At 42.5% G+C, this 27,576-nt stretch overlaps 1 protein-coding gene across 7 annotated transcripts in view; it reads left to right on the forward strand.

Moving 5' to 3' along the window:
- DOCK1 (dedicator of cytokinesis 1) overlaps positions 1-27,576 on the forward strand; it is a 275,550-nt gene that overhangs the window by 148,961 nt on the left and 99,013 nt on the right. For all 7 annotated transcript variants that reach the window (XM_046943088.1, XM_046943087.1, XM_040702563.2 and 4 more), the window contains 2 exons: positions 3,474-3,575; positions 9,654-9,748. In XM_046943088.1, coding sequence (XP_046799044.1) covers positions 3,474-3,575; positions 9,654-9,748 — 197 coding nt within the window. The remainder of the gene's footprint in view (positions 1-3,473; positions 3,576-9,653; positions 9,749-27,576) is intronic.

Raw genomic sequence — 27,576 nt, forward strand, 5'->3', positions numbered from 1 at the left:
AATGTTTGTTTCTAACAAACTCAGGAAAGATGTGAAAGGGTCTTCAGTCTGAGCTCGGACACTATTTCAGTGAATAAATAGCTAATAATCATGCGGGGCAATGGCAAGCCCTGTGTTGCCCTTGCAGCACTGGCTGTATTAATGTAGGTTTGCAATTACTTCTAAAGTTAAAATTGAAATTGATTTTTTTGGGTGAATTAGTTTTTTGGGTTTCTGTCTTTGCATTGCTTGGAGTGCTGTGCAGCAGAAGATGGCAGTGGTCTTTGGATCCATGTGAAAATTAAAAATCAACTAAAGATTAAAATTTAAAACATTGTTAGCTATTGCTAAATAGTTAATGGGCAGCATTAATAAAACACCTACAATACAAATATTGCCTATAAATAATTACAAATTTTTATTAGTGTTGTAATTAAGAGCATCCTGGCTGCACGAAATACCTCAAAGCGACACAAGTCATGTACTTTTCCTTATAATAAGCATGTTTTCCTAACCAGCAAGGCCTTTGTCCCATTTTAGCAGGTAGGGATCCAAGAGAGAAATGTTGTGCAGAGTGGGCACTGCGTGTGAATCATAGAATCACCAAGGCTGGAAAAGACCTTCAAGACCATCCAGTCCAATCATCCACCTACGACCAATATTTCCCACTAAACCACGTCCCTCAGCACAACATCTACATGTTCCTTGCACACCTCCAGGGTTGGTGACTCCACCACTCCCTGGGCAGCCCATTCCAGTGCCTCACCACTCTTCCAGAGAATATTTTCTTCGTAATACCCAACCTGAACCCCCCTTGGTGCAATGTGAGGCCATTTCTTCTCATCCTGTTGCTAGTTACATAGGAGAAGAGGCCACACCTACCTTTCCAAAACTTCCTTTCGGGTAGTAGTAGAGAGTAGTAAGGTCAACTCTGAGCCTCTTCTCCAGACTAAGCAATCCCATTTCCCTGAGCTGTTATTCATAAGGGCTGTGCTCCAGGGAAAGGAACAGTTCCATACTAAAGAAGGAAAGATTTGTGTTAGCAAGGTAGTACTAAGAAGAGGAGAAAGCTACATTGTTTTATGCATGGAAATCAGAAATAACAATGATTAAATTGCCAAGGACCTCAAGGCGTTCTGGTAGGAATCACTTCTGATATGACAACATTTAACAAGTTTCTGTGGTTGATTTTGTATTTGGTTTGTTGTTTTCTTTTTTTAACCATCATTTTAATGTGTTACAGAATTCCCTCACCTTCATGTTTCATTTGTAATGCCAAACTTGTTTATTTTTCTGTACTTATTCTTTTTGCTGCAAGCATTCCAGGTGATCAGCACACTCTCCTGGTTCCATTTTCACACTCACAGTAGATGCAGGGTGTTGACTGACCAGACATCAAACTTTCAGGTGTCCTTTGCAATTCTCACCATTCAGGAATGATGGTGAAAGCTGTCTCTGGCTGCTGCTGTGTCTGAAAATGGATGTTCAAATGCGGATGGAAGTTCTGTGGTTGCTCTGCTTCCATTTTATTCTTATGCAAGGCTACCATCATAATTTTCTGGGGTACAAAATTAGTCTTTTGGCTGTTACAGATGTGTATATTACATTACACATCAAAAAGGTAGATAAACACAAAAATATGATCAAAGGTGTTAGATAGCCATGGAAAGTATTTTCCTATGAAGAAGCAGAGGTTGGATGTTTACTGGTTGTTTACATGAAAAGGATTGCGTTTGTGAATGTGTGGAAAACGTTTTCATGTGGAAGAAATGCACGTTTATGTATTTGCAAAGCATTGGACTTTACAGATTCATTGGATGAATGAGCATCCGTAAAAAGGTACAGGGAGCAAAACCAAGGCTGCCTTTAGCTCTGCTGAGCACTCAGGGACCATCTCTGGAACCCAATGAGGAGACATGGGCTGAGTTACAGCTGGGCTGTAGGCTTAAGTAGTCAATTTAAAAACAAATAAGATTCAGTGGAACCTCACTTTGACTGATGACCTTATTAAGGGAAGGAGGCCTTAACGTTGTCAGTTGAACATCTCCTCGCAGGCATAAGCTCTTTCACAGTGTCTGTTACATAGTGTGCTGGTTTTACAGCATCTTGACAATTAACGTTTTTCTTTTGAGATGATCCAGTCTGATTTACATTTCATAGTAGTAAACATTATCTTTTATACATCCACTGCTTCTATTCCTGCTGTAGTGTTACATAAAGTTCTTTTGATGTCATAGAACAATAGCTCCAGTGGCCCTTTACTTTCAGATTTATCCATTTGCGTGTGCCTGAAGAACTCTCATCAGAGACGGTTGTGTAGTGTAGAAAAAATAATGTTTGGATGTGGGCAAAATCAGTTATGTAGGAGTTTAGCCATAAACTGGAGGACATAGGAGGAAAACATATTGAAGGAGTGCTTATCTGGTGGAGTTCGGGGGATTGGAGACTAAATAAGAGGGCTCATAATGCACACAGGTAACCTAATGTCATTTTGTATTTGATCTCAATTACTTGGACTGATGTAGCAATAAATATCCTAAATTGAAAATAATAAAGATCTTAAAAATAAACAACAAAAAGCCTGTGCTGTGCTTAGAAAGAATCGAAATGTACTGCGTGTTCTGTCCCGCTATGCATGACATAGAATAACCTTGAACAGGGCACAGAAAGGTGAATTTACAGTTCCAGCGAACCGTATAGACCATTATTTATTTTCTGAACAGTTCTCTTGATTTTTTTTTCCCCAACGATGTTTTTCTTCATTAAAGATCAGAAAAAGTGTGGATGCTATTACCATAACCAGTCAACATGTTTTTAGCAGATAGCCGCGGGAGGAGTATGAACCAGCAGAAATGTCACTGATGGGGTTGGAGTTTCCAGTAGCAAGAGAAGTGGTTTTTCATAAAAATATGCTTTTGAGTCCTGATATGATATTTTTATGTGCCAGGGAAAAAAGATTAAACTTTCCTCTTCACTTCTTGCATTTTCCATGGCTTGAGAGAGAGATGCTTGGCAGTGCTGACCCATTTCTGTGGAAGTTACTGGTTTTAGGATTTTTTTTTGTCAAGCATCACGGTATCTCAGAATACCACTCAATAAATTAAAACTTGGGGTTAGGCTGTGATTCTCAATATAATGATTTTGAGAGATTTCTTCCTTGAGCGTGGTATTGACTTCTCAAATGCAAATACTGATATCGTGTGATATTTTTGGCAGTAGTTATTACCTTCCAAAGCCTTTAATGCCTGAGCAGTTTTTATATGAAGAGTATGTTGCAGAATCTTCAGTGGAGATGGTAATAAAGCCATGAAACCGGACAGAGAAATATTTCAAGGGTTTTGTTGGTTTTCTTGCCAGGTTTTTGCATATCCAGTCATGAATTTAAATGATAGAATTCTATCGGCTGTATTATGTAGGGCTACCAGTGCTGTGTTCTGATAGCAAGTAGTATATTGCCCTATCTGCAATAATTGCTTATATTTTTGTTTCCGTAGGGAAGTTTTGTTGCCTGCATGACTGCCATTTTAAGGCAAATGGAGGACTATCACTACGCTCATTTAATTAAGACTTTTGGCAAGATGAGGTCAGATGTTGTGGTAAGTGTAACGTCTTTCACGTACCCACCATTAGTTTGTTTTTGTTGTGTTTCTTTTTCCTGTTACTGTTTTTTAAATGTTGTTATGAAATGAGACAAAATGTTTCAAGTTACGAATGTAATAGAAAATAATTAATAAAGCAGTGTGATGTTTTTGGAGTTTGCAAAGGACCAAATTAACCTTCCTGCCATATGCAGGAATGCAGCTCATCTGTGGAGCTGTTCAATATTTTCAAAGCAAGCTCTGGGACTTGGATTTAAAGTAATTAAAAGAAAGTATTAGGAAATAGTAATTCCAAGTCATTACTAAAAATCTGTTTTGTTTAAGGAGAGGGAAGAAAAAAAAGCTTGAGGAAAGGAACTTCCATCATTAAATCTCCCAGATGTCCCAATTTTGTTCATTTGTTTAAATAGCTTTTACTTGCAGACCTGCTAGCTTTAAAATTTATACAAAGCATTTTAACCTTAAAGATGCCCTTAGTTGTTAAATAAGCAATAATAATTGAAATTCGTCTTCTCAGAGCCGTTCGGTAGCCTAGCTAATCCTACAACACAACTTAATTAGAGCATAATAGAAGAGTTTATAGCTAAGGAGAAAACTCTCTAATGACCTGAAACTATCATTGCCATATGGCAAGTGCATGCTGCAAAGTAGCTACCAAACTTGTTGGCTGAGATCCATCAATTAGCAGATGACCTGAAGTCTGATCAGCAGTGTTACGTGGCCCACTCTGCTGCTGGGGATTCTGTCAGGCATTTTAGGCAGCTTTCATCTGTGCTTTAATCTTCACAGGGGCCTTTATTTAGATTTTCTTCTTCCTTCTGTACCCAGTGGAACAAAAACTATTGTCTTAGGTTTGGTTCTCTTTATTTCTGCTTCTGTTCTGTGAGCCCTTTGCCCTGTGCCAGTTTTCAGCTAAGATGCTGGTGCCTCTGTTAGTCAACATCTTTGCACCTGATCTGCAAGAGGAAAGTATAATGCTGATGATTCGGGACAGTGAAGACAAAGTCCACTGCAAAGATCTGCAGAAGGACATCATGATATTAAACGGATGCTTCCCAGTCAGTCAGCTCTGAGTTCTTGGAACCCTTCCTTTGATAGGGTGTTTTTTTCCCACTTGGGTTTCCAGTAATACTGAGACATTCCATAGCTAAATGCAGCTAGCTCCAGGAAATAGTGGTTTTAGCCTATAGAAGAGGCTTAAAAAGGGCAGAACACACCTGGTTAACCACAGCAAATGTTTTTATGGCTTTAGACTAGTTCAAAGCATGTAGCTCGGAAAAAGACAAACTGATTACAGAGTTTTATCTGCAAAAAGGTAAAAGCAATTTGCTCTTGAAACTCTTAATGACAAAATGAAGAGAGAAAATTGTTTAGAGAATCTGTGATTACTCTAACTGAATTTACTTAAAACTCACGTTTTTGGTGTCTTCTATTCTTTTATCCTGACTCTCTGTATAGTCATCCTGTTCTGCATCTTTTTGGGTTTCGTAGCTGGGGTTATACCATATCTTATTTTCTATCAGCATGTGCACTGTTTGGCTGCTTGTTTTCCACTGCTGTGCCACCTGACTGGCTCGTAGGAGCAGATGTCCTAATCCAGATGTCATTGCTGTAATACTTTTTCTGTCTTTACTTAAAATGTACCTATTAAATGTTTAAATAACATCGTTGATTAATTGATGTGTATGTTAGTGAAAACTAAGGTATGCAGTAAGCTGAGAAACCACTGAATGGTTAGTATGTTTGTGGTAAGAGAGTCGTAAATTGAATTTATAAGTAATAGGAATAAAAGCGTGGGGCAGTACTATTATGGCAGTACGTAATCAATCCAGTGATAATAGTTTACTCACTGAGGTTTCCTTTTATTTTGTTTGTTTTTAAGTCATAAAACACGTGATTCAGTCATCATTTAGGACAAAAAGATGAAGATACAACCCAGTTTCTCTGTTAAAAGAAAAGGTTAGGAAACCTTTCAGTGAGGAGCAAATAGGTGGTTACTATTCTCAGAGGTATTTCTTCATCTGTGAGATTTCAGTGTTAATTGGAACCCCAGTCCAGTATAGTATTTATTAGCCCTCCCAGGAGCATTGCCTCCTGTTTGTCTTGCTCGTTAGAGTCTACATCCAAAGTGATTTCATTTGAATCCCAAGTCCTCTTACATGTAATAATAACTAAATTATAATTAAATGAAGAATGTAAGGGAGGCTGTGTTTGCTTCATCACCCTTTCTTCAGCATGTGCTCTGTCTCGGCTAGAAGTTACAAGCTTGGTTCTGGAACTGCTAGATGAAGCTTTATGGCCCATGTTAGATATTATAATGGTCTTTCTTGACCTTAAAATGTTGGAAAGATGAGGTAGAATGTGATAAAACTAAGTCTTATCTCTCCCAGCAGAATATATTGTTTAGTTCAATTTTAGAAATTGTTCAGATTAAGGTATCTCTTTCAAAAATGAATTTGTTATTGTCAAACCTACTATCATCCTGAGATGAAACCTCATCCGAAATCACCAAGGTTATTTCTGGAGCTAACTGATTTGTCTCCTTTTTTTACTTGGTGAACCTCATATTCAGTTGTTTGAGGTACATTTGATATTAGTTAGCAAAGAAAACATGTGCTGATTCTTTGCTGTGTGGAATATCTTGGATGTGTTCCTCCTAAAGGTATTCAAGACAATGTCCTGAGGTCAGTGAAGTAAGAAAAATATATATATATATATATATAATATTGTTTATATGATGTGTAAGGCCACCATTCTCTGTACCTCCACCTTTCTCTCCCCTTAAAATCTTGCACTCCTAGGGCTTTGAGTTCAGTGTGAGAACGTGAATGGGTGAGGAGCATCCATCCTTCTGTGACAAGTTGTGAGGTGCTGGCACAGGCTGCCCAGAGAGGCTGTGGATGCCCCGACCATCCCTGGAGGTGTTCAAGGCCAGGTTGGATGGGGCCCTGGGCAGACTGGGCTGGTATTAGATTTGGAGGTTGGGGACCCTGCCTGCAGCAGGGGGGTTGGAGCTTGATGGTCCTTGAGGTCCCTTCCAACCCAAGCCATTCTATGATTCTGTGAAGCTCAGCCTTGTGACTGTGCAGCTTAAGCAGTCTTTGCAGGGTGTGTGTGCCACTGGAGTTGTAGGGGTTGGATGCCTGCAGTGCAGGATCCTGCAGAGCCAGGTGCTGGACACTGGGCTTCACAAGGCAGCCTCAGCTTTGGGGCTTGGTGGAGGTTCAGTTGTTGCAATGAAAAGCTGTAGCTGAGCATATTTGATTTAGGACTGTAACTCAGAACTCAATAAAGCTGAAATGTTCATCAGCTTGGCCTAAAGAGGTGGAAGAAATGCTTATTTTTTAATTGCTTTTCCTCCCTTCCATTTCAAGTTCCTATATGTTTTAGCTAGCTAGCTATTTTTATTCATAAAATCTTGAACTCTTACTCAAAGTTATGAAAAATATAATTACTGGTACAGATGTATTGGAGTGGGAGTCTTAGCAGTGTGGGGGAGCCTCTCAAAGCCTTGCTTTGGTTTCTTCCTGTAATTGGATGGAGACGGCAAAGGGGTCCCCTCTATTGTGAGTTATGCTTCCTTGGGACAGTGAGCATAATCTGTAGCTGCAGTTGGGGAGAGATCAGGAGTTTCATGCCTTGTTCCTTCAGAACAGTTTAAAAACCATTTTTCAGATGTTCAGAATAATTTGTTCTGGTTGTAGGTATACTGAAAATCAACGGGTTCTACAGCACAGCATGAACAGAGAGCTCCCCCTGCCATTTCCATTCCCCATGAAAAAGCCACCTTTCACTCCATATGAGCCCCTACAAACCATTTACTTTTCTATAGGAAAAACAAAATTTAAAATGCAATAATACTGTAAACTCATACAGGCAAGCATCACACACTCTTAGTTGATCAATACTTACATTAGTTGCTATGGTGCGTTATTTAAACTACCTTTGTGAAACTAGGACTATCAAAATGTAAATATCAGGAGATGAAAACGTAGGGCTGAATCAGCAAACCAGTGCAGCTCCTGCATGGCACAACCTTCGGGGTCACTAAAAAACGTGAATCATCAACAAAGTGTATGAAAACTCATCTGTTGTCACGTGCAGCAAAGCATGCCGAGGTTCAACAGCTGAAACCAGTGACAGATAAAAGAAAGCGTACATCTGTATTCATAAAATATTAAGGGAGGAAAAAAGCACTGTGAGTTCAAATCTGTTCTCTTGGATAGGTGATGACCCTTCCCATGGTGCCACTTCCACTGAAATTTTCAGTTATTGAGCTGTGAAGGAGCATCAGTAAGAAATCACTCCATGTGTGCAGCAGGAAAAAAAAAGCATGCACTCCAGTGAGATAAATGCTGTGCAATGCCTGGGCAGCAAAATACGCAGTGTGATTATTAGAAATTATGTAACTCTTTCACCAAAGTGCATGAAAAATGGGCAGTGAAGTATGCAGTTTGAGCCCTTAAATGAAGACACGTTTCACTGAGCTGGTGGAGTGTGTGTCTGGGATGGATTTTGCTTTATGCAACAGTAACATCTCATTAACCACAAGCAGTTCTAAATTTTATCTCAGTACTACTAATGTCAAAATGTCTTCTTTTGATGTTGTTTTGTTGGGAGTGGTTTTAGTGAAAGAGCACGGGAGTTACTTTACAAATACCATCGATTTGGGGGTGAGAACGTGTCCAGTGGCAACCAAAGCTTTATTGGCCTTCTTTGCCTGAGGAGTGGGGATGCTCAGGCAGCCCCAGGAGACCCTTGTGCCATGCGCAGGGCAGAGCTGCAAGTTCACATCGCTTCTCTCCATGCTGTGTCCTCGGGATCTCTGCAGCTCCCTGCTTCGAACCAGTAATGAATTTCTGAGCCAGGGGAAGTATTGCAAAAGAACAACGAATCCTAAGATAAAGTCTGGCCAAGGTGCTGGCTCTCACACACGAGGAAATACTTGGGAGTGCAATAACTTCGTATTTGTTTCTCACTGGAAAGGTTACGTAAACAACAGCCTTAGTCTGAAGCCTGGTAAATCTAACTTATTTTTTTTGGTAGACATTTGACATTTGAAAGATAGCCAATATGCATGCAGATACAGAAGAGCTGTAGCGAAGTATCCTAACCTTGGTCAAGAATAAAAGTTCATTTTGATCTCCACGGGGAGTGGATCAAGGACTTTTTGCATTAAGTTGTCTTTTTTCTCTGTCTTTCTCTGAGCATTTGATATTACTTAAATTGTTAGCTAGCAATTATAGATTCCCAAATTGTAGAAGATGATTTACATTGCAAAGTACATCAGGTTTCTGTTCCAAAAAGATGTTTGTTTATATCTGTGTAGAAATAAATTGGTTTGTGCTACTAAATTAACTTTGTTCTGGGTCAGGTTTTCTCTGGCAGAAGCAATTACTGCTGCTCCCTTCAGGGAGAAAGTCTTTTGGAGTTTCATGGTAGCCAAAAAAGAGCCATTGTTGCCACCCACTCGAGGTCGTGACTAATGTGTACCACAAGACCTACCCGAATCCAATTATTACATATATATTTTTAGCTTTTTATTATTTTTATTTTTTATTTCTTTTTGACTTTGTCTCGTTTTGGGGCAAGGGAAAATTTAAGGAGGGTGTATTGAAGGAGAGGGAAAACTCAGCATGCTCTTTTTTTTACCTCTGCAAAGGTCCCATGTACAGCAGCATGCATTGCTATGTGTGCTGTGGTACAGCGTGCACACAAAGGGCCTTGGTCCATCATCCTCTGCTATAGGGAAGAAAACATTTTGTTCTAAGGAAGCTCCCTTTTCGTAGCTGGCAATGCAGAGCTCCTTCCCGAGCGATGCAGTGAGTTGTTTATGCTGTGGGATTGCTCTTGATACCGCTTCTGAAAGGCTTAAATAGAATCATTGTAGCACTTACGTACATCATATGTAAATACGACTTAGTAGCATTTATGTATGTTTTATATGAATAATTGCTTTTTTATGAAGCAGGGCAATAAAGTGCCTTTTGAATCTAGTCATCAATAACTGACACTATCACTTGTGGTTTTTCATCTATAAGAGCAGTCTTTTCCAAATATTTTCTCTTGTTTTAGGATTTTCTAATGGAAACATTCATCATGTTCAAGAATCTCATTGGGAAGAATGTCTATCCCTTCGACTGGGTTATAATGAACATGATGCAGAATAAGTAAGTACAGAGGAAAGCACTGCAGCTCAGAGATGGCTGTTTCATGTTTGATCTGAAACAACAGTGTTGCTTGGAAACAGTAAAACACAATGCGGCAGCTAGGGGTTTTCTTCTTCTGTGATGCAAATAATTATTTAAAAATGGGCTTTGGAGTTTCCAGTGCAGTGTTTGAGGGATCCGTTCTGGGACACAGCAAACGATGGGTGGCATCATCCAGAGAGCTGTAATTTGGATCAGGCTGCAGGAGGGATCTATACGTATCTTGTAATGACGGATTTATTTCTCCGGAGATGAGTGATATGTTTTGTGTTTGACCACAAACACCAGTGGTTATGGTATGCTGATGGGGAGTTACATGCTCAAAAGTTGTCGGTGGTATTAATCAGACAGAACTCAAAGGGCGTTTTAAAGCCAGGTTCCAGCAGCCTGCTAATGAAGAAACAAGCTGCCAATATTTCTAATCCCCGTTTTTTGCTCAATAATTGCAGCACTGTCATTATTTAACATGTCTTGATGTAGTATTTTGTGTTCGTGACATTTATTAAACATGTCAAAAGCTTTTATTTGTACTGTGATGGAAGTATGAGTAAAAGCATTTTATTTACTGGTTGCCTGGAGAAATCTCTTCTGTGCTTACTGGTAGCTACCATGGCTGTAAAGTTGTCAGTGTTTACTTACATAAAACCCTCTACTACAGTTCCTACTTTCGTTATAAAAATTCGCCATAACTTTAATCCTGGCTTCTGAACTTGCCTTAACCACCCAATAAAACCCACTCCTAATAAATATGAGTTAGGTGCAGCCAGCTCCCGGGTCCGTCGGCTGCGGATGCACGCTCCACGCGGCTGCAGCTTGCAAAGCACCTGCTGCTCTAAATGAAGAAGGCTTTCGGATTGGTTGATGAGGAAGATCTAAAGCCCATTGGGTTTCTTTATTTTCTTCTTTTTTTCTTTGTTTTCTTTTTTTTTTTTTTTTTTTTTTTAATTTTGAAAGTGGTTTTGCTTCAAGAACTCCCGGCTATCTGGAGAGATTTGTTGCAGGTGCTTCGGAAACCCTCGCAGCATATGTTATCGGCATCCTTTCAAAAAGGAGAGCACCTCTGTGCTTTGCTGAGTTTTGGAGGAGATTGGAGCAGGAGTGGGCAGGTCTGTGCTTGGCTGCTCGCAGTGCCAGCGATGCGTCGCGCTGTGACTGAGCGCCGGCACAGCGGCTCTATCCCCAGCTCTAATGGAGATGGGTCTTCCTCACATTATCTTCACAGTATTGCCAGGTAACTTCACAGTGGTCAGTTGGGTGCAGTTTTCACCTCTGTAGCTTTTTTTGTTTTGTTTTTTAATTGTGGATTTTTGGTCATAGAAATGTATGTGTGAAGGCAAAGAAAGTGCCTTTCCCTGCTCCATGTTTTTTTCCTTAGAGCACAAAGGGACTCTCATCAGGCAGTTCTCATCTGAAAACCTGGTATGGAAAGGATGTGGATGCAGAGGCCCGCAGATAGGGTCAGGACTTTGGTTTTCTGTTTCTGCCTGGTCTTCCTTTCCTTCCTGGAGCATAGGAAGTTCTGCACAAATGTTCGTAAGAACTTCTTCATGGTAAGGTGACGGAGCACTGCAACAGGCTGCCCAGGGGGGTGGTGGAGTCTCCTTCTATGGAGACATTCAATAACCACCTGGACACCTACCTGTGCATCCTGCTGTAGGGGGCCTGTTTTACAGGGGGGTTGGACTTGATGATCTCTAGAGATCCCTTCCAGCCCCTACAGTTCTGTGATTCTGTGGTTCCTCCCATGCCAAGCTGCAAGGCCCAAAGGAGCAGGAGCAGCAGTGGTGTATTCCATGCCCCTTCTGGGTGCCTGCAGTACCCTACGTATCTCATTAGTATGTAAAGCCTTTTGTTGTCATGGCTTTTAATTTTTTTTTTCAAGTCTTGCTGGTGTTGATGAATATCTACAGCAGTGCCAAGGGTTTGTTCATCTCTTAATTTACAAGTTAATTTTCATTACACCGGTTCATTTGTAAATGCTTCTGAATTGATTTGAGTGCTTTTCATTTTTCTTTTTTGTTTTTAATTAATATGGTTTCTGAAAACAAGAAGCAGCGTTATTAACTACCTTTTGTCTGTGTGCTATTTTCACACCTATAAACTTCTACTGAAGGAAACTAGGAAAAAAATCAGAACAGGTTTTGTCTTTTTGATGCTCCTTTCAGTAGGAAGGACTCAGAGCAGGCAGTTTGGTTTCACTCTTGCAAAATACTTCTGCACGTTACTTTGGTGGCATGAGCCAAATTAAGCAAACTAATTTGTAACAGTGCACAGAATGGTTGTGAGTCCACTGGTTCCTCTGCAGGAGGTATGTGTGATAGTGTGAAACAAAACTTCAACCGTACTAAATGTACATAAATACTTATGCACCCAATCACATCAATTGCTCTCATGCCACATTTGCTGTTATGTTTCTGGTGCAGTGCTTTGCTTTGCCTGTCCCCATGCTGTGCCACACACAGGGCTACTTCTGTGCTCAGCCTTCGTTTCAGGTTGTCGTATGTTACCACCTGTTGTGCTGGGATGAACACAAGTCTTCATATCCAAAGAGATCTCAGTTAATTTTTGTTCTTAGATGTGTCGCTTAATGCTCTATTTACGGGCCTCTCTCATTTAAGTTAAAACTGTTTATTGCTTTAGCAAAACCTTTTAATTGGGTGTCAGAGGTTTGAGTGGTGCTGATGTGCTGGCAGTGTGCAGTTCATCACTATGCCACCTGGTGTCTGTGGTAATCACAGCACAGCTTCCTCAGGTGCTGCGCTGAGAAGGGTGTCAGAGGGAGGAGAAGGAGAGAAAATCCAAACTGATAACACCGCTTTGCCTTTCGCTGTCAAATTTAGGTCCGGATCAGCTGCTGTTCAGTGGTAAACTACAATATCCAAGCAACAGAGATGGAAAAGGGAATTGAAGACAGGGTGACAGAAGTGAATAATAGAGGATAGCACGTTCTGATTAAAACAGCTGCTTCTAAGAGGAGAGTAAGAGGCTGTTCTCCAGTCTAGACACAGACTGCCTCACAGGCCAGTACGTACTGGCACCAGCCTTACCCATACCAGGATGCTGCTTGACGGTGACTGGTTATAAAGAATATCCAGATAGTATTTAATTATTAAGCCTTAATCCATTTATTGACTTGAAACGGCCATTGCTCTCGGTTACATTTAAGAAAGTGACAAGACAGAGGGGCTGGAAGTAGATAAATAATCGTCAGATACATAAACTTATACAGTGGAGCAGATGGGAGCAGTCTTCTCACAGCCACGTTGAATTGCTAAGAAACATTGGTCATCAGCTGGGCAGGAACGTGCAGGTTGAGGCTGGGGAAGCACTCGAGCAGGGAGCGCTGCACGGATTGCTCGGGGCGGCTGCACGGTCTCCAGCAGCAGAAGTATTGAAAAACAGCGTGATGAGCATCTGTTAAGACACTGGTTGTGATTTAGGGAGGGCAGAACGGCCTAAATGATGCACAGAGAGCTGTCGGAGCTTGACTCTGCCTGTGTTTGTTGGCAGACGCTGGGCTGTAACTTGGAGGGGAACTTTGCAATTCCAAGTTCCATTTTCAACAAGGTTTTTAAAGCATGGTTAGCTGTTAGCAACTGGTTGGTAAATGTGTCCGTTATCGCGTTGCCGAAAGATAAGGATGAGCAAAAGAAAGCGCTACTTGTTGTTTCAAGTACTGCTGTTGGAAATTGTTAACAAATCTACTTAGTATTTTAGGATACGTTTGAGTGACATTTATGGCGAGATTTGTGTTTTCGTATTTTCAGGAAGAGTGCTTCCCATCAAGGTAAAGGCAGAATATCCCCAAATTGAAAAGAAGTGGTTTTATTGGTAGCGGTTACAGCAGCTGTGAGAGCTGCTTCATATCATCCCAGCTCCTCAATTACAGCATTTGTGCCTGATCTTCAGCCACGTGGCTTTTCTGTCCCACTGCCCCCCGTGTGAAACCTGAGTGGCTCTGTGTGACAGCTGAGAGCTTTTCCTCTCTCTCAGGACAGGAGAGTTTTGGAGGCAGTTTCTCCATCCCAGACACGTCCTGCAAAAAGAAAGAGCACTCGTGGCAGTTTCCTCTGTAGTAGTTTGAGGAAATCATTTGTTGAGCAATCAACAGGGATTTCATTTTGTTACGTTTTCCCCTTCTGAGCGCTGTTTAGAAATGATCTGGAATTGTTTTAGGAATTATTTTTACTTTGCTGTAAGCTGACAACTTCAATTTAGGTTCCTCTTCAGCAGGTAACTCAGAGCATGTAAACAGCTCCTCTTTACCATTTTGTAAATGGAAGTAATCTCTGCTCTTACTTTGGCATTTGAGACGCTCAGTTCCTCTGGTAGACCTTATGATATATTAATTTGTAGCTGGTACTTTCATCTGCAGCTGTTCCAGTGGAAGCTGGGTTGCCTATGAAAAATGAATTTGCTGTTTTCTGTTCTATTTTTTTTTTTGTGTCTAATGTACATATTTACATAAAATCCGTGGTTGTTTTCTCTTTTGAAGTCAGAGGGAAGGGGATGAAATGCTGCTCAGTGAGAGTGAGCTTCCTCGTGCCTGCGTGTTTCTTCCAGGGGAAACACATCTGGCATTGGTGATGCAGCATGGAGGCTGTGCCCTGCTCTGCTCCACACCGCCCTGCCCAGCAGGGGAAGGTGATTCCTCCCAAAAACCAGGGCAAGAATTTTTCCAGCTGAAAAACAACAACAAAAGTCTCGGAAAGAGGAGGAAGACAGATCAGGGGGGATGTCTGGTAAACATGTACCTTTTTGCTCTTGCTGGCGTGGATCGTACGTGTTTATTTTTGGAACTTGCTGGGAAATGTAGGCTGTTCCGCTACATGGTTGTCATAGCAGTACCTGTCAGATCTACGCTGCGCCTTCAGAATTAACTTGGCCGTGTGTGTGGCTGTCCATCCAGAGTGTGACAGCACCGGTGTGGCTGTGAACTGAACAATGTCACGTGTAGCTGTGAGCCCGGATGTCTATTATGGGTTTCAGTGGCCTGAGATTATTCTTACTGGCGAGTAACCTACAGCTGAAATAAAATCGTTGCTTAGATTTTTAAAGTGATGCTTAATTATTGAAGCTACGCCATCATCTGCTGTGCTTTGTACAGACATATAGAAAGAAAAACACGTGTGTTTTGCAGTGACTGGATGGAAGTACGCTTCTGGCCTTACGTAATGGACCAGTCAAGTCACATCTGTCAGACGAGGTGCAGGGAAACAGCCTGTGCTTAAAATCTGCCCAAACCACTGATGGATGGAGCTGCAGTTTTCATAACCGGGGCAAACAGTCCTGAAGGATGACAAAGATTCTGTCCAGAAAGCTACAAAAGAACCCAGCGGACATAGGGGGTGGCAAAAGGAAGCACAAAATCCTTTGGAATTGCTGCTTCCTTTTGAGAAACCTGCAAATCTACAGTTCAAACCTACATGAATACTAAGTTCAAAGAGATGATTTGTAGGCATTACTGGAGAGTTTGCACTTCTCACCGAGGCACTGATCATTAAAATATTTACTCAGTATGTGTTATGGAATATAGAAACCGTGCAGCGTTTCCAAATTGGAGGTTGGGATGAGGGCAGTGCTTGGAATGCAATCGGAGTTTAAGAGGAGAATTTTCAAGAAATCTGAACAGTCAGAAAAACCTGAATTGTGAGGGATTCACCCCACCTCCCTGATATTAGTATGTTTTATATACCAACTTTCTGATTTGGAAAGTTTTAGGCATCGGTCATGCAACTTTAGCAACTAAAAAATGCATTTAGGGATGCAATGAAATAACCCTTCCGATATGAGCAATTCTTTTCTTTAGTGGCAAAGGAGTGGCAGAGAGTCCTATTGGCACTGTATGGATTGAGGCTAAACATTTCAGGATCCGCTCTTCGGAATGAGCTGGTGTGCCCAGAAACTCATTCTGCATTTGTAAATAAAACAGATGAGTGCACATTGATAAATTACATAAAGATACTGCAGACTTGTTTCTGCATAAGGAGGGGACCTTTTCATTGTCCATAAAACCGAGTTGCATAACGTACTGACCTTTTCAGCAAAGACCTTGCAGGATTTTTGGTTTAGTGTTGCACCTGTCAAATTAACTGGACCTGGGAATGAAACGAATGCACTCGGCTAGGTCGAAAATAACAGAGGCTTTTTTTCTTGCTCCAAAGGCTGAGAAGGGAAGTGCTCCAGGAGGTGCTCTTTGCACTCGCTGCTTTCCTGGTGGGAGGGCAGAAGCATCCTCTGCAGCGGGTTATTTTAGCCCAGCCGTTCTGAGGTAGAAATGTTGTGCCTGGCAGAGGTGCTCTGTTGATAACAGCACTGTTGTGAGAATTTATGAACAGTCGGTTTCTTGGCAGTCTGCTGCCTTTAATGGATCTGACTTTTCTCCTCTATTTCTGTAATCTGCGATAACTTCTGCTGGAGAAGCTCCATAGCAGCCCTCGTGCCGGTGCTGCTGCCATGCTGCAGGTGTAGGATGGGATGGCACATACCCTCCCAGATCCCCACAGTCATCTGCTGCTCCCCTGGGGACTCCTTTGTCTGCTTGGGCCCGTGATGAATCGCTTCTGGGGTCTACAGGTGGAGTAAGGATGGCTGGGACTAAAACAGTTGCCATTGGAGTTGTTATTACGTGGTCTGAGTTATGGGTTTCCCGTGCTGGGAGACGTGTGTTAATCGATAAAGGTGGGCTTGGGCTGTGGGACTGTGCCACGTATCTGCTGTGACTCTGTTTGCTACGTGTTTTATTATTATGCATCCCTTGACAAACTTATTTTTCTGTCCCTAAAGTGTGGATGGGATTTGCTGTCCTCCTGGGAACATAGATCTCTGTCCCCTGCCATCTCTATCAAATCAGGTGAAGGCTGTTGTGGCTGTATTTCACCCTGAAGCACAGGGGAGGCTCTGTGTTTCATTTTGCTGGCAAAGAGCGATCCTTTTTCAGTGCTTGTTCAGAAATAGCACCGTGGAGCATGAGGCTAAGATGCAGATGTTCCTTGTTCAGCAGTAGCTAATGTCTTCGGAAAAATATTTCTAATGTTTTCCGTGACATTTCAACCTGCTGTTTGCTATGAGAAAATTACAGCAACTGGAAAGAGAAGAACTTTTTTTAGAACAGGAGATGTTGGGGAACATCTCCTCCTGAGCTAGGAAGAAGCACACAGGGATGAAGGGTCCCAACTGCTCGTGCTCTTGGGTGGAAGTTTCATATGTGAAGGGGACAAAAAGCGAAGAAAGGCTTCTGTAGATTTATATCCATTTCCTTCTGTTCCCAGGCCTTGCTATTTTTGGCTCCTTGTGGAGTTTTAAGTAACAGGGCAATCTTCAGGTTTAGACCTGGAAATGCTCCAGTTCATTAACTGCCTGTCCCCCTTGGGGTGGTGGCAGATTTAATCCCTTCAAGACGTTTTCAGTACTTACTGCTATCTTATGAAGCTGGAGGACTGTAAAGAGATGTGTGTATTTAGGGTAATGCTTTGTCCGGTGGGCTTCCCGTGCTGCTGGTGTGGGTTTTACATACAAGATAGTGCATGGGGCGTCACTGCTGGGTAGCTGCTAAGCCAAAAGTTTGCCCCGCTGGTCATCTTCTTTGATATATTTTACCAACTCTTAAATATTTGTTCTGTAAAGCATAATGAGCAATTGAGAGGCCCCTCACAGTCTGTCGTTTTCAGAAGTGGCTCAGAAATGTGATTCTTTAGAAGAAAAATAGGGCATTGAGCTATATGCAACCGAGTGAAAGCAGCAGCTTTGCTCAGTGATTACAATAAACAAAAGCAGGAGAACATCACAAATAGGTTTTTCTGCTTCCCTTTCTGGAACCATTATCAGAGTATGCTGTAAATGTCTGTTTTCTTTTGCTTTTAACAAGATACTAATTATTTTGTGTACTTGCACGTATTTTTCACTGCCTTGATTGCATACAACATTAAGAAGTTGGGCTCTGGGCAGCCGGAGCTGCTGGGAGGTGTTGGCGCTGGATGGCCTTTCAGTTCCTTTCCAACCTGAACCATTCTGTGATGGTAAGTGTGGTAGCCATGGCCACTACTGACATTTTTAGTATGCAATGAACAAGAGGAGTGACACAAGGAACAGGAGCTGGGTAACACTGGAGAGTTCCTTGGTTCAAGCAGCAGCTGATCTGTGCACCCAGTGAAACCTTTTGGGGATGCTTTTGTGCTCATGTTGAGTCACTGATAGTGCATGCCTGGTTAACCTCAGGTCTGGTATTTGCTACCTTTTGTGCTCATGACTTAGCAGACAAGTCCAAGTGCTGCCTTCCTATCCTGCAAACAGCTTCGTGGTGCGTGTGGACAAGGATACTAAACCCACTTTGATGTGCTGATTTGTTTGTTGCCTTAAATCCTGGTACCCCAGCAGGGCAGCTCCAGGTCAGCTGCCTGGATCGATGCGTTCTGCATACTCAGACAATGAAACGCTGCCCACATCATATCTAAAGCTGCAAAGTTCCTTTATTTTTCTGGCACAAAATGCATGGCGTGAACAAGAATGTGTGAATGCTCGATCCTTACGGAAGCAGCAGCATGAAGCAGGCAATTAAATGAAGCTGAAGGTGTTAAATCAAAAGGCACGGTAGCAGCTCTCCATTTTTGCTAACAGGAGAAGTTGGTGCCATGTGATGTCTATTTTTAAAACTGAAGGTGTAGCAGTTTTCACTTATAATTGTTATTTTTCCATATCAGCTTCATTTAGGTTAATCTTAAAATGCCTGGTGAGTGGAAGATGTGCTGCTTTTCCACAGTTGAGTTTTGTTAATCTTTTCCCGTTCTATCATTTAAGCAAAGCAACAAAATGTTTCATTCTTCAGAAGCAAGAAAATACGTTTGTTTGTACCTTATAAATGGAAGTTCAGGCTTAACTGCTTCTCTTGGCTCTTATTCTGTACCAGAGATTTCTGAAGTTTGTTATGAAGCTGGATGGTGAGCTCCATGGTTTTGGCCCTCAGTTACTGACTGCATTATTTTCAGCACTGGAAAGTGAAAGCAGTGGGGCAGGGAAGGAAATGGCCTTTGGGCTGCTCAGCCACCCTTCAGAACGTGCTCTGTTTTCTTCTCAGTACAGGGTCCTGCACTGTCATTCTCCTGTTTTCTTTTAAAGAAGTGTCCTAACCATAGAAATGAATGCCCTTTCTCCCTTCTGCCTCCTTCCACGCAAACAGCAAAAGGCCAAGCCTGCTGATTTTCAGGTGAGTGGGAGTTTTGTGTCACAGAAGGGAGACGGCCCTCTCCCTGTGTGTGATTGCACGCCTCGAGAATTATTTTAGTGTGTTGGTTCCTGTCAGTGCACTTCCCATAGTCACAGCACTGTCCTACACATCCCAGGTTATTGTTCCTGGCTGCTTTCATCAATCAGGTTTTTGAGATACAGGAATAAAAATTATTGGGAAATAGTAAAAGCTCCATTGTTGTCCCTCGTGCGTTACCTGTGTCAAGGCCTATCAGTCAAGAAGTGCAAGGAGTGTTTTTCCTGCTGGTGGTTGAAGAAGTCAGAAGGCTGTAGACCTGAGGGATGAGAGGAAGAAAAAATGATTGACTTTTGGAGAAGGTTATCCTTCCCACATGGAGTCAGCAAGGCTAGTTGTGTAGGTCTGGATATAAACAGCACGTCAGGTTATCAGACCCTGAGAACTGCCAAGGGATTTTTCTTCCTCTTTTCGCTTGTAGTCTGACTTGTAAGACCGATGCAGCATACAGAGCTGTAGCCTTTTACCAGTCCCCTTCCAGCAGTGCCCATTGTCCCACCTGGCAGAGCCCATGGGGTAGCTCTGTGGGTGAGGAGCCTGGCTGCCCGGGCTCTGGCTGTTTGTCTTTCTGAAGACCCACAGTTATGTAGCTCTTTGGCTTCTGAGAGCAGAGCCCTCCAAGCACAAAAAGACAAAGAGGCCTTTTGTAGGGCTATTACATTTTAAGATCAGGAGTATTTCACGTGCAGAATTTTGAGTTGTACTCTAGAAAACAGGCATTGGCAGCTCAAGTATGGGGAAGCACAGCCAGTGGAGTAATAACCAGGGCTTAAAAAATGGAAAACTATTCATGCTGTGACATAACAGATTGTACGGTCATGCGTGGTTGTAGAACAATGAGTACTACAAGTATATTTAGAGGGAAAAGAAGTACCAGATCACTGGCTACCACCTGTGTGAAAGTTGGTAGCACTAGATAAGAGAACTGAGAGGTTGCTGGTGCTCCTCCTGGTGGCATAGCAGGCCGTGCTTGGCAGGTGTTCCTCCTTTTTCATTGTAAGGTTGTGAGTTACAGGTAGGCACAGCAACGTGCTGACAGTTCTGGGCTGGTCTCATTGGAGAAATAAAATGAATTCATTGTTTTTGAACAAATATCACAATTAGAGCATCCTTCATACAATGAACACATAGATTGGCTTGTGTTAGCTCTCAGATACTGCTCTACAGCTCCCATTTTTGAATGATTGAGCAAGCAACCAAAATTAATCTTCCAGGATCTTTTTCATTTGCAGCCCTTAAAACAATAGTTTAAAAGGTATTAAATGTAAATGTTTTCCTTCTTTATATTCACTCTCTGTATACACGCATCCAGTGTCTGTGGAGCTTCAGATCCCTAAGCCATCTATCTGGCTGCACTGGGACCGCATGGCTGAAGTTCATTTTGGAGCTACTGCTGTGGGGTGGAAACCACCACACCTATGGAACACAAAGCACTGATCTGCCACAAAATCACCTGCCTGATTAAATTAGTTAATTCTTTGACGGCTTAATTGATATTGGCAGGCTTTACGCTGGCTCAGGTGTCATCTGGCCTCCTGCAGCTGGCAGCAGGCCGTTCTTGGGCTGGTGTCTGTGCTGTATGCTATGTGCTGGTGCTACCTTTTAGCTCTGTGCTTGCCTCCCTGACCCAGACCAATGGGTTCTGATGGCTTAGGATACACGAGTGATGGACAGCATGGCCTCAGGTAGGATACTGGTAGGGGTGAACCTTGCACCGTGTATATCCGAGTATTGATCTCATATCCCTAAACCACATGTAATGTTTGGGCGCACTGCAAAGGTGGCTCATCTCCTCCAGCTGTTGGCCATGGGGTTGGTTCTCCACTGCACATACACGTTGGGTAGGTCACAGCAGAGCAAGGGCTGTGGTGCAGCTCTGCCCTGATAATAGCATGCATTATGCCCTTCTGGATGGAGGGGATATTACAATAAAGAGCTACAGCTGTTGGGTTGTTAAAGCTGTTGAGAGTAATTGTGCTGCAGCCCAGGTGCTCGCAGGGACTGTGGTTAGGCAGTGTGGGAGCCAGGAGTTGTTAATAAGAGGAGGCAGCACAGAGTGTGAGTTTTCCCTCTGGAGCTACTGCCACGTGCATCCTATGTGCTGTGTTCATCAGCCATGGGGCATCACCAGGGGTACCCAGTGCTCACAGGACATCAGCTCTGATTCTGCTCTGGGTTCTTGTTGAATCCATCTTGACACTGCAAGGTAAGTTTGTGGCTAGTGGCTGCTCTGCCCTCTGGTAGGGCGCTTGGCATCAAGGTGCAGCAAGAGTACTGGGGGAAAGGAGAAGTTTTCTGTTAATCTTTTAACGTACAGCCTTTAAGCATTGCTACATGTGGCAAGGCAATTTATTCTCAAAAACATGGGGAATTTAACCCACCAGGCAGTCATCTGCATAGTGAGAGCTCCTCAGGCTCCTCCTTCGTGGAAATGCATTGTTTGTTGGTTCAGTGCACCAAGGACATGCACCATGAAAGGCAGCAGGCTGCAACAGGGGCATCCCCTTCCCTGATGTTTATTTCTCTCTTCACTTATTTTTGTACTGTATGTGAAAATTATGTATTTATATATATAATATATATAATACACCATATATATACATGTGTATATATATGTATATATGGTTGTTGGGTTTTCTTTGTAGTGGTCAAACTGGTATGGCTTTGTGGGAGGAACAGATGATCCTATATTAAAAATGAAACTTTAAAGTTATGTTCCTCTATGACAGTCCTTATTTCTTAATGCTGAAGTGTTCCCTCTGAGAATTCAGGTATTCAGTAATCACTGTTTCTGTTCCTTCCATGTTTGACTGATAAAATGAATTACTTTGTGATTTACCCTTTGCGAGCTTAGTCATGCCTGCAAGTATACAAGGCATAGCAAAAATACAAGGCTGAAAAAAGGAGTGAGATGTAGACAAAGATAGTTGATGGTCTTCTTGCAATTGACTTACAAAGATATCCAAACGAACATTTCAGGAATGAGTTTTAGTTGTGTGGTTCGTCAGCGCGGTGCGATAGTGTGGTTTTGAAGTATTCCCTCTCCCTCCCACGCTCTTTTCTCATGTTCTTGCTGGGCTGTTTCACATCTTTTCAGCCAGCAACCATGTTTAATTTTTAAAAATCAAAGTAAAATTGCCAAGTGTCACAGCCAAGAGTGCTTTATGTAAGTTCTGCTTCAACGCTGTCTACTTTTTCATTTATCAGACTGTTTTTTATGATGTGCTTCTCCCACAGCCATTCAAGTCATATTTTATCTAGGAAAAGTTTTCTTAAGGAAAATGTCCCTCTCTGAAAGATATCCCCTACCTGCAACCTAACGCACTGGGATTTACCTTCCTTCCTTCGTGCAGTAACAAGTGCTTCTTGGGTATACCACGCATGCATTCAATGCCTGCCGCTGTGACCCAGAAGTTACTGCTTTTTAGCCACTGAGTTTTCCTAGTCTATGTAAACCTGTAATAATTTTCAGTGCTTTCAATGGCATCTAAAGATTTTATTTCCTTGTTCATTGTTAGGAGTTATCCCTCACCCAGTTGCCCAATGTTGGGAGCGGCGAATGTACTTCTTCAGGTGAATACTGATCAGAGGTGTATGGAGGGTTCAGTGTGGCTCTACTCCTTGCCAGATGCAGTGCTGGAGTATTAAGTGTAGCAGTGGCATTATGCAAATGTGTGCCGAGTTTGGCTTTCCTTCAAATGACACTTCCAAAAGTGCAGAGCAAACCTTCCTGGGTCGTCTTCCCCCGTGACTGTGATTTGATGCAGTCAGGTTGCCAAGGAAGGAAACAAGAGCTTGATTCTCCTTGGAAAACATGGGCTCAGCTTTCATGTCGTTCCCTTTACAGGTCAAGAACTTGTTTTCTTCATCCATTTCTTCAGGTGTTGTGACTTAAGTCCCTCCTTTTATTCAAGTAACAAAATGCAGAGGACAGCCCACCAAAAACAGCCATACAAAAATCCCAATAACCTCCAGCATAGTCGTGTCTTTCTATCAAAGCAGTTGAATGTCGCAGTCTCTTGTTCAGTACTGAAGTGGAACAAAGCACAGTTCGTAACCAACATGAATTTATAAGTGGGGAAGAAGCATTAAATGTAAACCCTCAGGGCCTCACAAGGTGCAGACGGGTGTTGCTCAGCTGATAGCCTGCTGCACACAGGTGATGCACACTTGTTCTAATCTTTGCATTTGGAAGAGGTCATTTTGCAGTGGTGTGTGCTGGGGGACGCATGGCAGGGCTGCTGTCAGGTGTTACTGGAAGTAGGCAGCTGTCTTAATTAGAGTGATGTTTTTACAGCTTCATACATTTTAGTTTCTGCCAAGACAACTGACAACAAGAAACGAGGAATTTATGAAGAAATCATGAAAAATTTATGCTGGCATATGTGATCTATTCATCCAGCACATAAAATGTACTTCAAATTCCAACATCAGAGTTGCTAATAAGTCTGAAAATAGACTGAAACTATTGATAGTTTTGTATGTGCTTTGACCCAACAGCATGCTTTAGATTTGACCCACAGTGATGTTGGCATAGGTGTTAGACATCCAGCACTCCTCACTCACAAGGATTTCTTTTGTTGTGAGTCAGGATTTTAAGCTAATTATTTGTGTCAGAAAAAATGCATGAAATAAAAGGACACAGGAGAATAGCAGGACAGTGCCAATGACAAACGTGTGCCGAATCCTTCCAAAACTCATATATATCTCTGAAGCAGAGCCGTTCTATAGATTGGGTTTTTTTGCTGAGCAGTTTCTGGATGTGATCTTGATAAAACAGAGCTGTGTGTGCAGACACGGGAGCCGCCAGGGGTGAAAATAACATTCCCTCACTAGACTCATTTCAGTTCTTCTTTTGTGTTAATTTCCTTTGTAACCTGCGTAATCTGTAATGTGAATTGCTCGTTTGTTTGGAAAGCGAGGGAGGAAAAAATGACCCCAGTGAAGCTGATGGCAAAGCCACTCCTGCACTGCAGCCCCGTGTGTTGTGCTGCGGTTCCCCTGGCAGCACCAACTCCTCTGTTTTGTGCTTGATCGGGGCTTGGTCTAAATCTGTAAACGTGCACAACTCCGTGCGGGGAGTTTTGAATTGGAGCATGCTGTTCTCTCTGCTGTAAAATATCTAATCTCTTTTACTTACGTGTCTGTGTGGAAGTTGGTCTCTTGTTCTGACATGGAGCCCTTACCTGTGTGAGGCTGATAGATGAAATACAACAGTTGCCTTGATCTAACGGGGAAGTTGGGATCAATCTGTTGATGCTGACAAATGGAAAGGTTTCTCATTAGGCCGGGCTCTGGGCAACAGAGTCCTGTGTGCTGAGGACACACCAGCAGCAGGAAAGCTTTTCCAGTACAGGATGCCATCAGCTCACAATCAGTTTGTTAAGAGCAAAGGGACAGGGCTGCATCTGCAAACTGTTTTCCGTGTGACTTCTGTCTGTTAGATCGCTGATGTGACGCTGCTGGAAGCGGGGCAGTGTGCATGGCATGCCTGGGGATGGAGGGAGAAAACGTGCCCTGGTGGCTGCTGACCTCCTGCCCCACAGAGCACTGCTTTGTCTGACGGCCAGTCGCCAGCTGAAGCTCAGAGTTTGATGCTAGATAATGACTGGGTCATAGGAAGGAATAAGTGACTGGGAACCAGTAGCAGCTGGGCTCAGCTTCACTTTCATTGCTGGTCTTAACATTCAAACACAGACTTTTAAGGTACTCTTTTTTTCCTCCCGTGTAATTCAACTGATATTTAAATGACAGAGCAATTAAGCATTTATGGTTATGAAAATGATGTTTTTTGGCAAGTCTGCCTCACGTTTCAGTTGGGAGAAATGGTTCCTGGCTCCTGGGCATCACAGAGTGCCCTTCAGCTCTCCTTGGCTGCAATTGCTCTGACCATTGTCAACTTATAAAGCAGTTCCCTTGAACGTTTCCTTCTTTCCCCGAACCGTAAATTGTCTGGCTCCAGGAGTGCTGTCTGGGAAATGCAGAGGCTGAGGATCTGCTGGGCATTGTGAAACTGTGTGGGGAGCTGCAAAAAGTGCAACTCATTCTCATTGATTTAAGGGAGAAACACCTGGCATACGCGTTTTGATTATTTATATCTTATTCGAGACAGTGCGTATATTAAAAAGGAAATTAAAGGCCAGCTTTTCAAAAGAGCAGAGGCAGTTTGTACACAACGTGTGGCTCCAGATACGGCTGGAGAGGGAAAAAGATGCGCTCTTCCTGCTCCATAATGGACCTCCAGCAATGGGTGGCCATGGGGCTGACAGTGCTCCACAGGCTGAGTTCTGCTCACGCATCCCTGGGAGTGGCTGATGGGGAACCTAAACCATAAGTGGTGATGAGATAGCAGCTACTGGGCCTCATCAGATTATTTGATAACAATTGTTTCTAGTGTTTTAAAACTCTGTGTGTATTTAATGTGTGTTTTATTTGAATGTAATGTAATGAATATATGAGTAAGATGGTGCGAGTGAATAATTTCAGCTTTGATAGCTTTTTTTTTTTTCCTCTTATGCCAATAATTTAGTGTCAGTATTCCTCTAAATTCCTATGGGTTACATTAACATGAAGGTAAGAGATTGGAAGTGTAGCACTGCGACCCAGGGAAAAAGTTTAACAGAAAATAAAATAAAAACTCAAGAACTCAACAAAACAGAAGAGAAGCTAGGAAAACCTGATTGATGGAAAATAGATGTAAGTATGAACTATGAGCCCATGAGGCTTTGCTCGTGGATGGATGTGGATGCTGATAAGGGTGTAGGGAAAACACTAAAGGAAGTGTTCTGCCATGCAAATTCAGCAGGGTTAGAAGGATATGGTGGATGAAAGGTTTGAACTTCAGTCTGTATCTTGGAGTCTTTCAGTCCTTTTTGGAGCCTCAATTGCAGCAAATACCAGGAAATGGCAGGTTTTATTTCAAAATCCAGGTATTTCTGGAGAGTTTATATAGTCCGGGTGCAAGGGGGGGATGCCAGCAGTGAAGTCACCTCTATAGAGATAAAGCAGACTGGTTTGTGAGGCAGCACTGTGGGCTGTAATGGGTAAATAACAGAGGTAACGTGCATCAGCTGTCCAGGCAGATGGCTGTAGGCACAGGTGCTGCTGTGACAGGATGCCCTGTGCCTCGCATTCCCTAAGAGAGCGGGGTTCTGATCTGCTCTGGGGAATTCTGAGATGTTTTCTTAACAGGTTTATAACCACTTCCCATTCCTGAGCACACAGGCAAACAGCAGGAAATGCAGCAGTGTGCAAACCCATCTTACTCAAGGCATTTTATCATCATACTGCGTCTTGCATTGTGTAGTCTTAGCAAATTGAGTGGGAATAAACACAGGCACAGCGTTTGGGGGGTGATTTTATCTTGACAATTCCAGCTTGCCTTAAAGCTCCACTTTCCTTTAGTCTTGGAGCTGATTCCCCAGCCATGGCAGTGCTGCGGGTTGGCTGTGGTGTGAAATCAGAGCCAGGTGTTGATGCAGACCTTGTGCCAGGCTGAGGTCCTCAGCAATCAGCAACTGCTTTGTCAGGCACCCTGTATATTGTTTCCCATTTTCTATAAATGTTAGTCTGAAGTGTGCCAGTGGTATTTCTTCAGCAGCATGTTACTATTTTATTTGGTTTTCTCATAATCAAGCATTTATTATTTTTTTGTGCAATCATCTGAGTTACGTAGACTTTGATCTTCCATTTACAAACCACTTGGTTAACCTATTGATTGAAAGGTACTTTTGGCTTGAATGCAAATACGCTTTAAATATTTAAGCTAATTGCTGCATGTACTATTGGCAGACTGGCCCAACTGCACCCCATATTCAGGTGCCCACCCATACAGGTCTTCCATTTCAATCTGAGAAATGATGTTTTGGATCCATCACCCAAGCAGCTGGGCACTGTGGGTGAATTAAACTTCAGCAGCTTATTTAGCTCATCTTCGCTCGAGGGGTGCCGCTGTCAAAGATGCCTTCTTTGCCCTAAAGTAAGATTTATGGTGTCAGTTTTATGTAGCCACAATAATACTAATTTGAATTATTTTTGTGAGAAACTCAGAGCATCTGGGGAGGATCGTCTGTGTTCTGCTGACCTTACAGATGTTTGAGTTGATTCATAGTGGGATTAAGTAATTTCTCTGCACTCATGCAGTGAGTAACCAACAGTGAAGAGTGGAGTTCAAATCATATATTATTTTCATGTTCCATTTTGTTATCTAATCAAAATAGAACAATTCCCATCTCCAGTGCATAAATGGGGGAAAAATACTTCAGAGCTGTATACAGTAAGGAACATCAGTGCAGTACCTTGCTTTCAAACACAGCGTAGGTACAGACAAACATTCAACCTAACAGCCCATTGAGTTCTGTGCTTCTATGGAGTCTTGCCCAGGCGACACTTCTGGTTTCCCATCTTTGTGCTTGAGGTTATCACCTCTGGAGTAGTTCTGCATCACACCTCGTCATTCCCTCAGTGGGCTCAAGACAGAAGAGTAAGGTTAGTTCTTCTGATTTAAGTACACCAAGCAGAGCCAGCTGGC

The sequence above is a fragment of the Gallus gallus genome, chromosome 6 (genome assembly GCF_016699485.2).
Source record: "Gallus gallus isolate bGalGal1 chromosome 6, bGalGal1.mat.broiler.GRCg7b, whole genome shotgun sequence".
Lineage (NCBI taxonomy): Eukaryota > Metazoa > Chordata > Aves > Galliformes > Phasianidae > Gallus > Gallus gallus.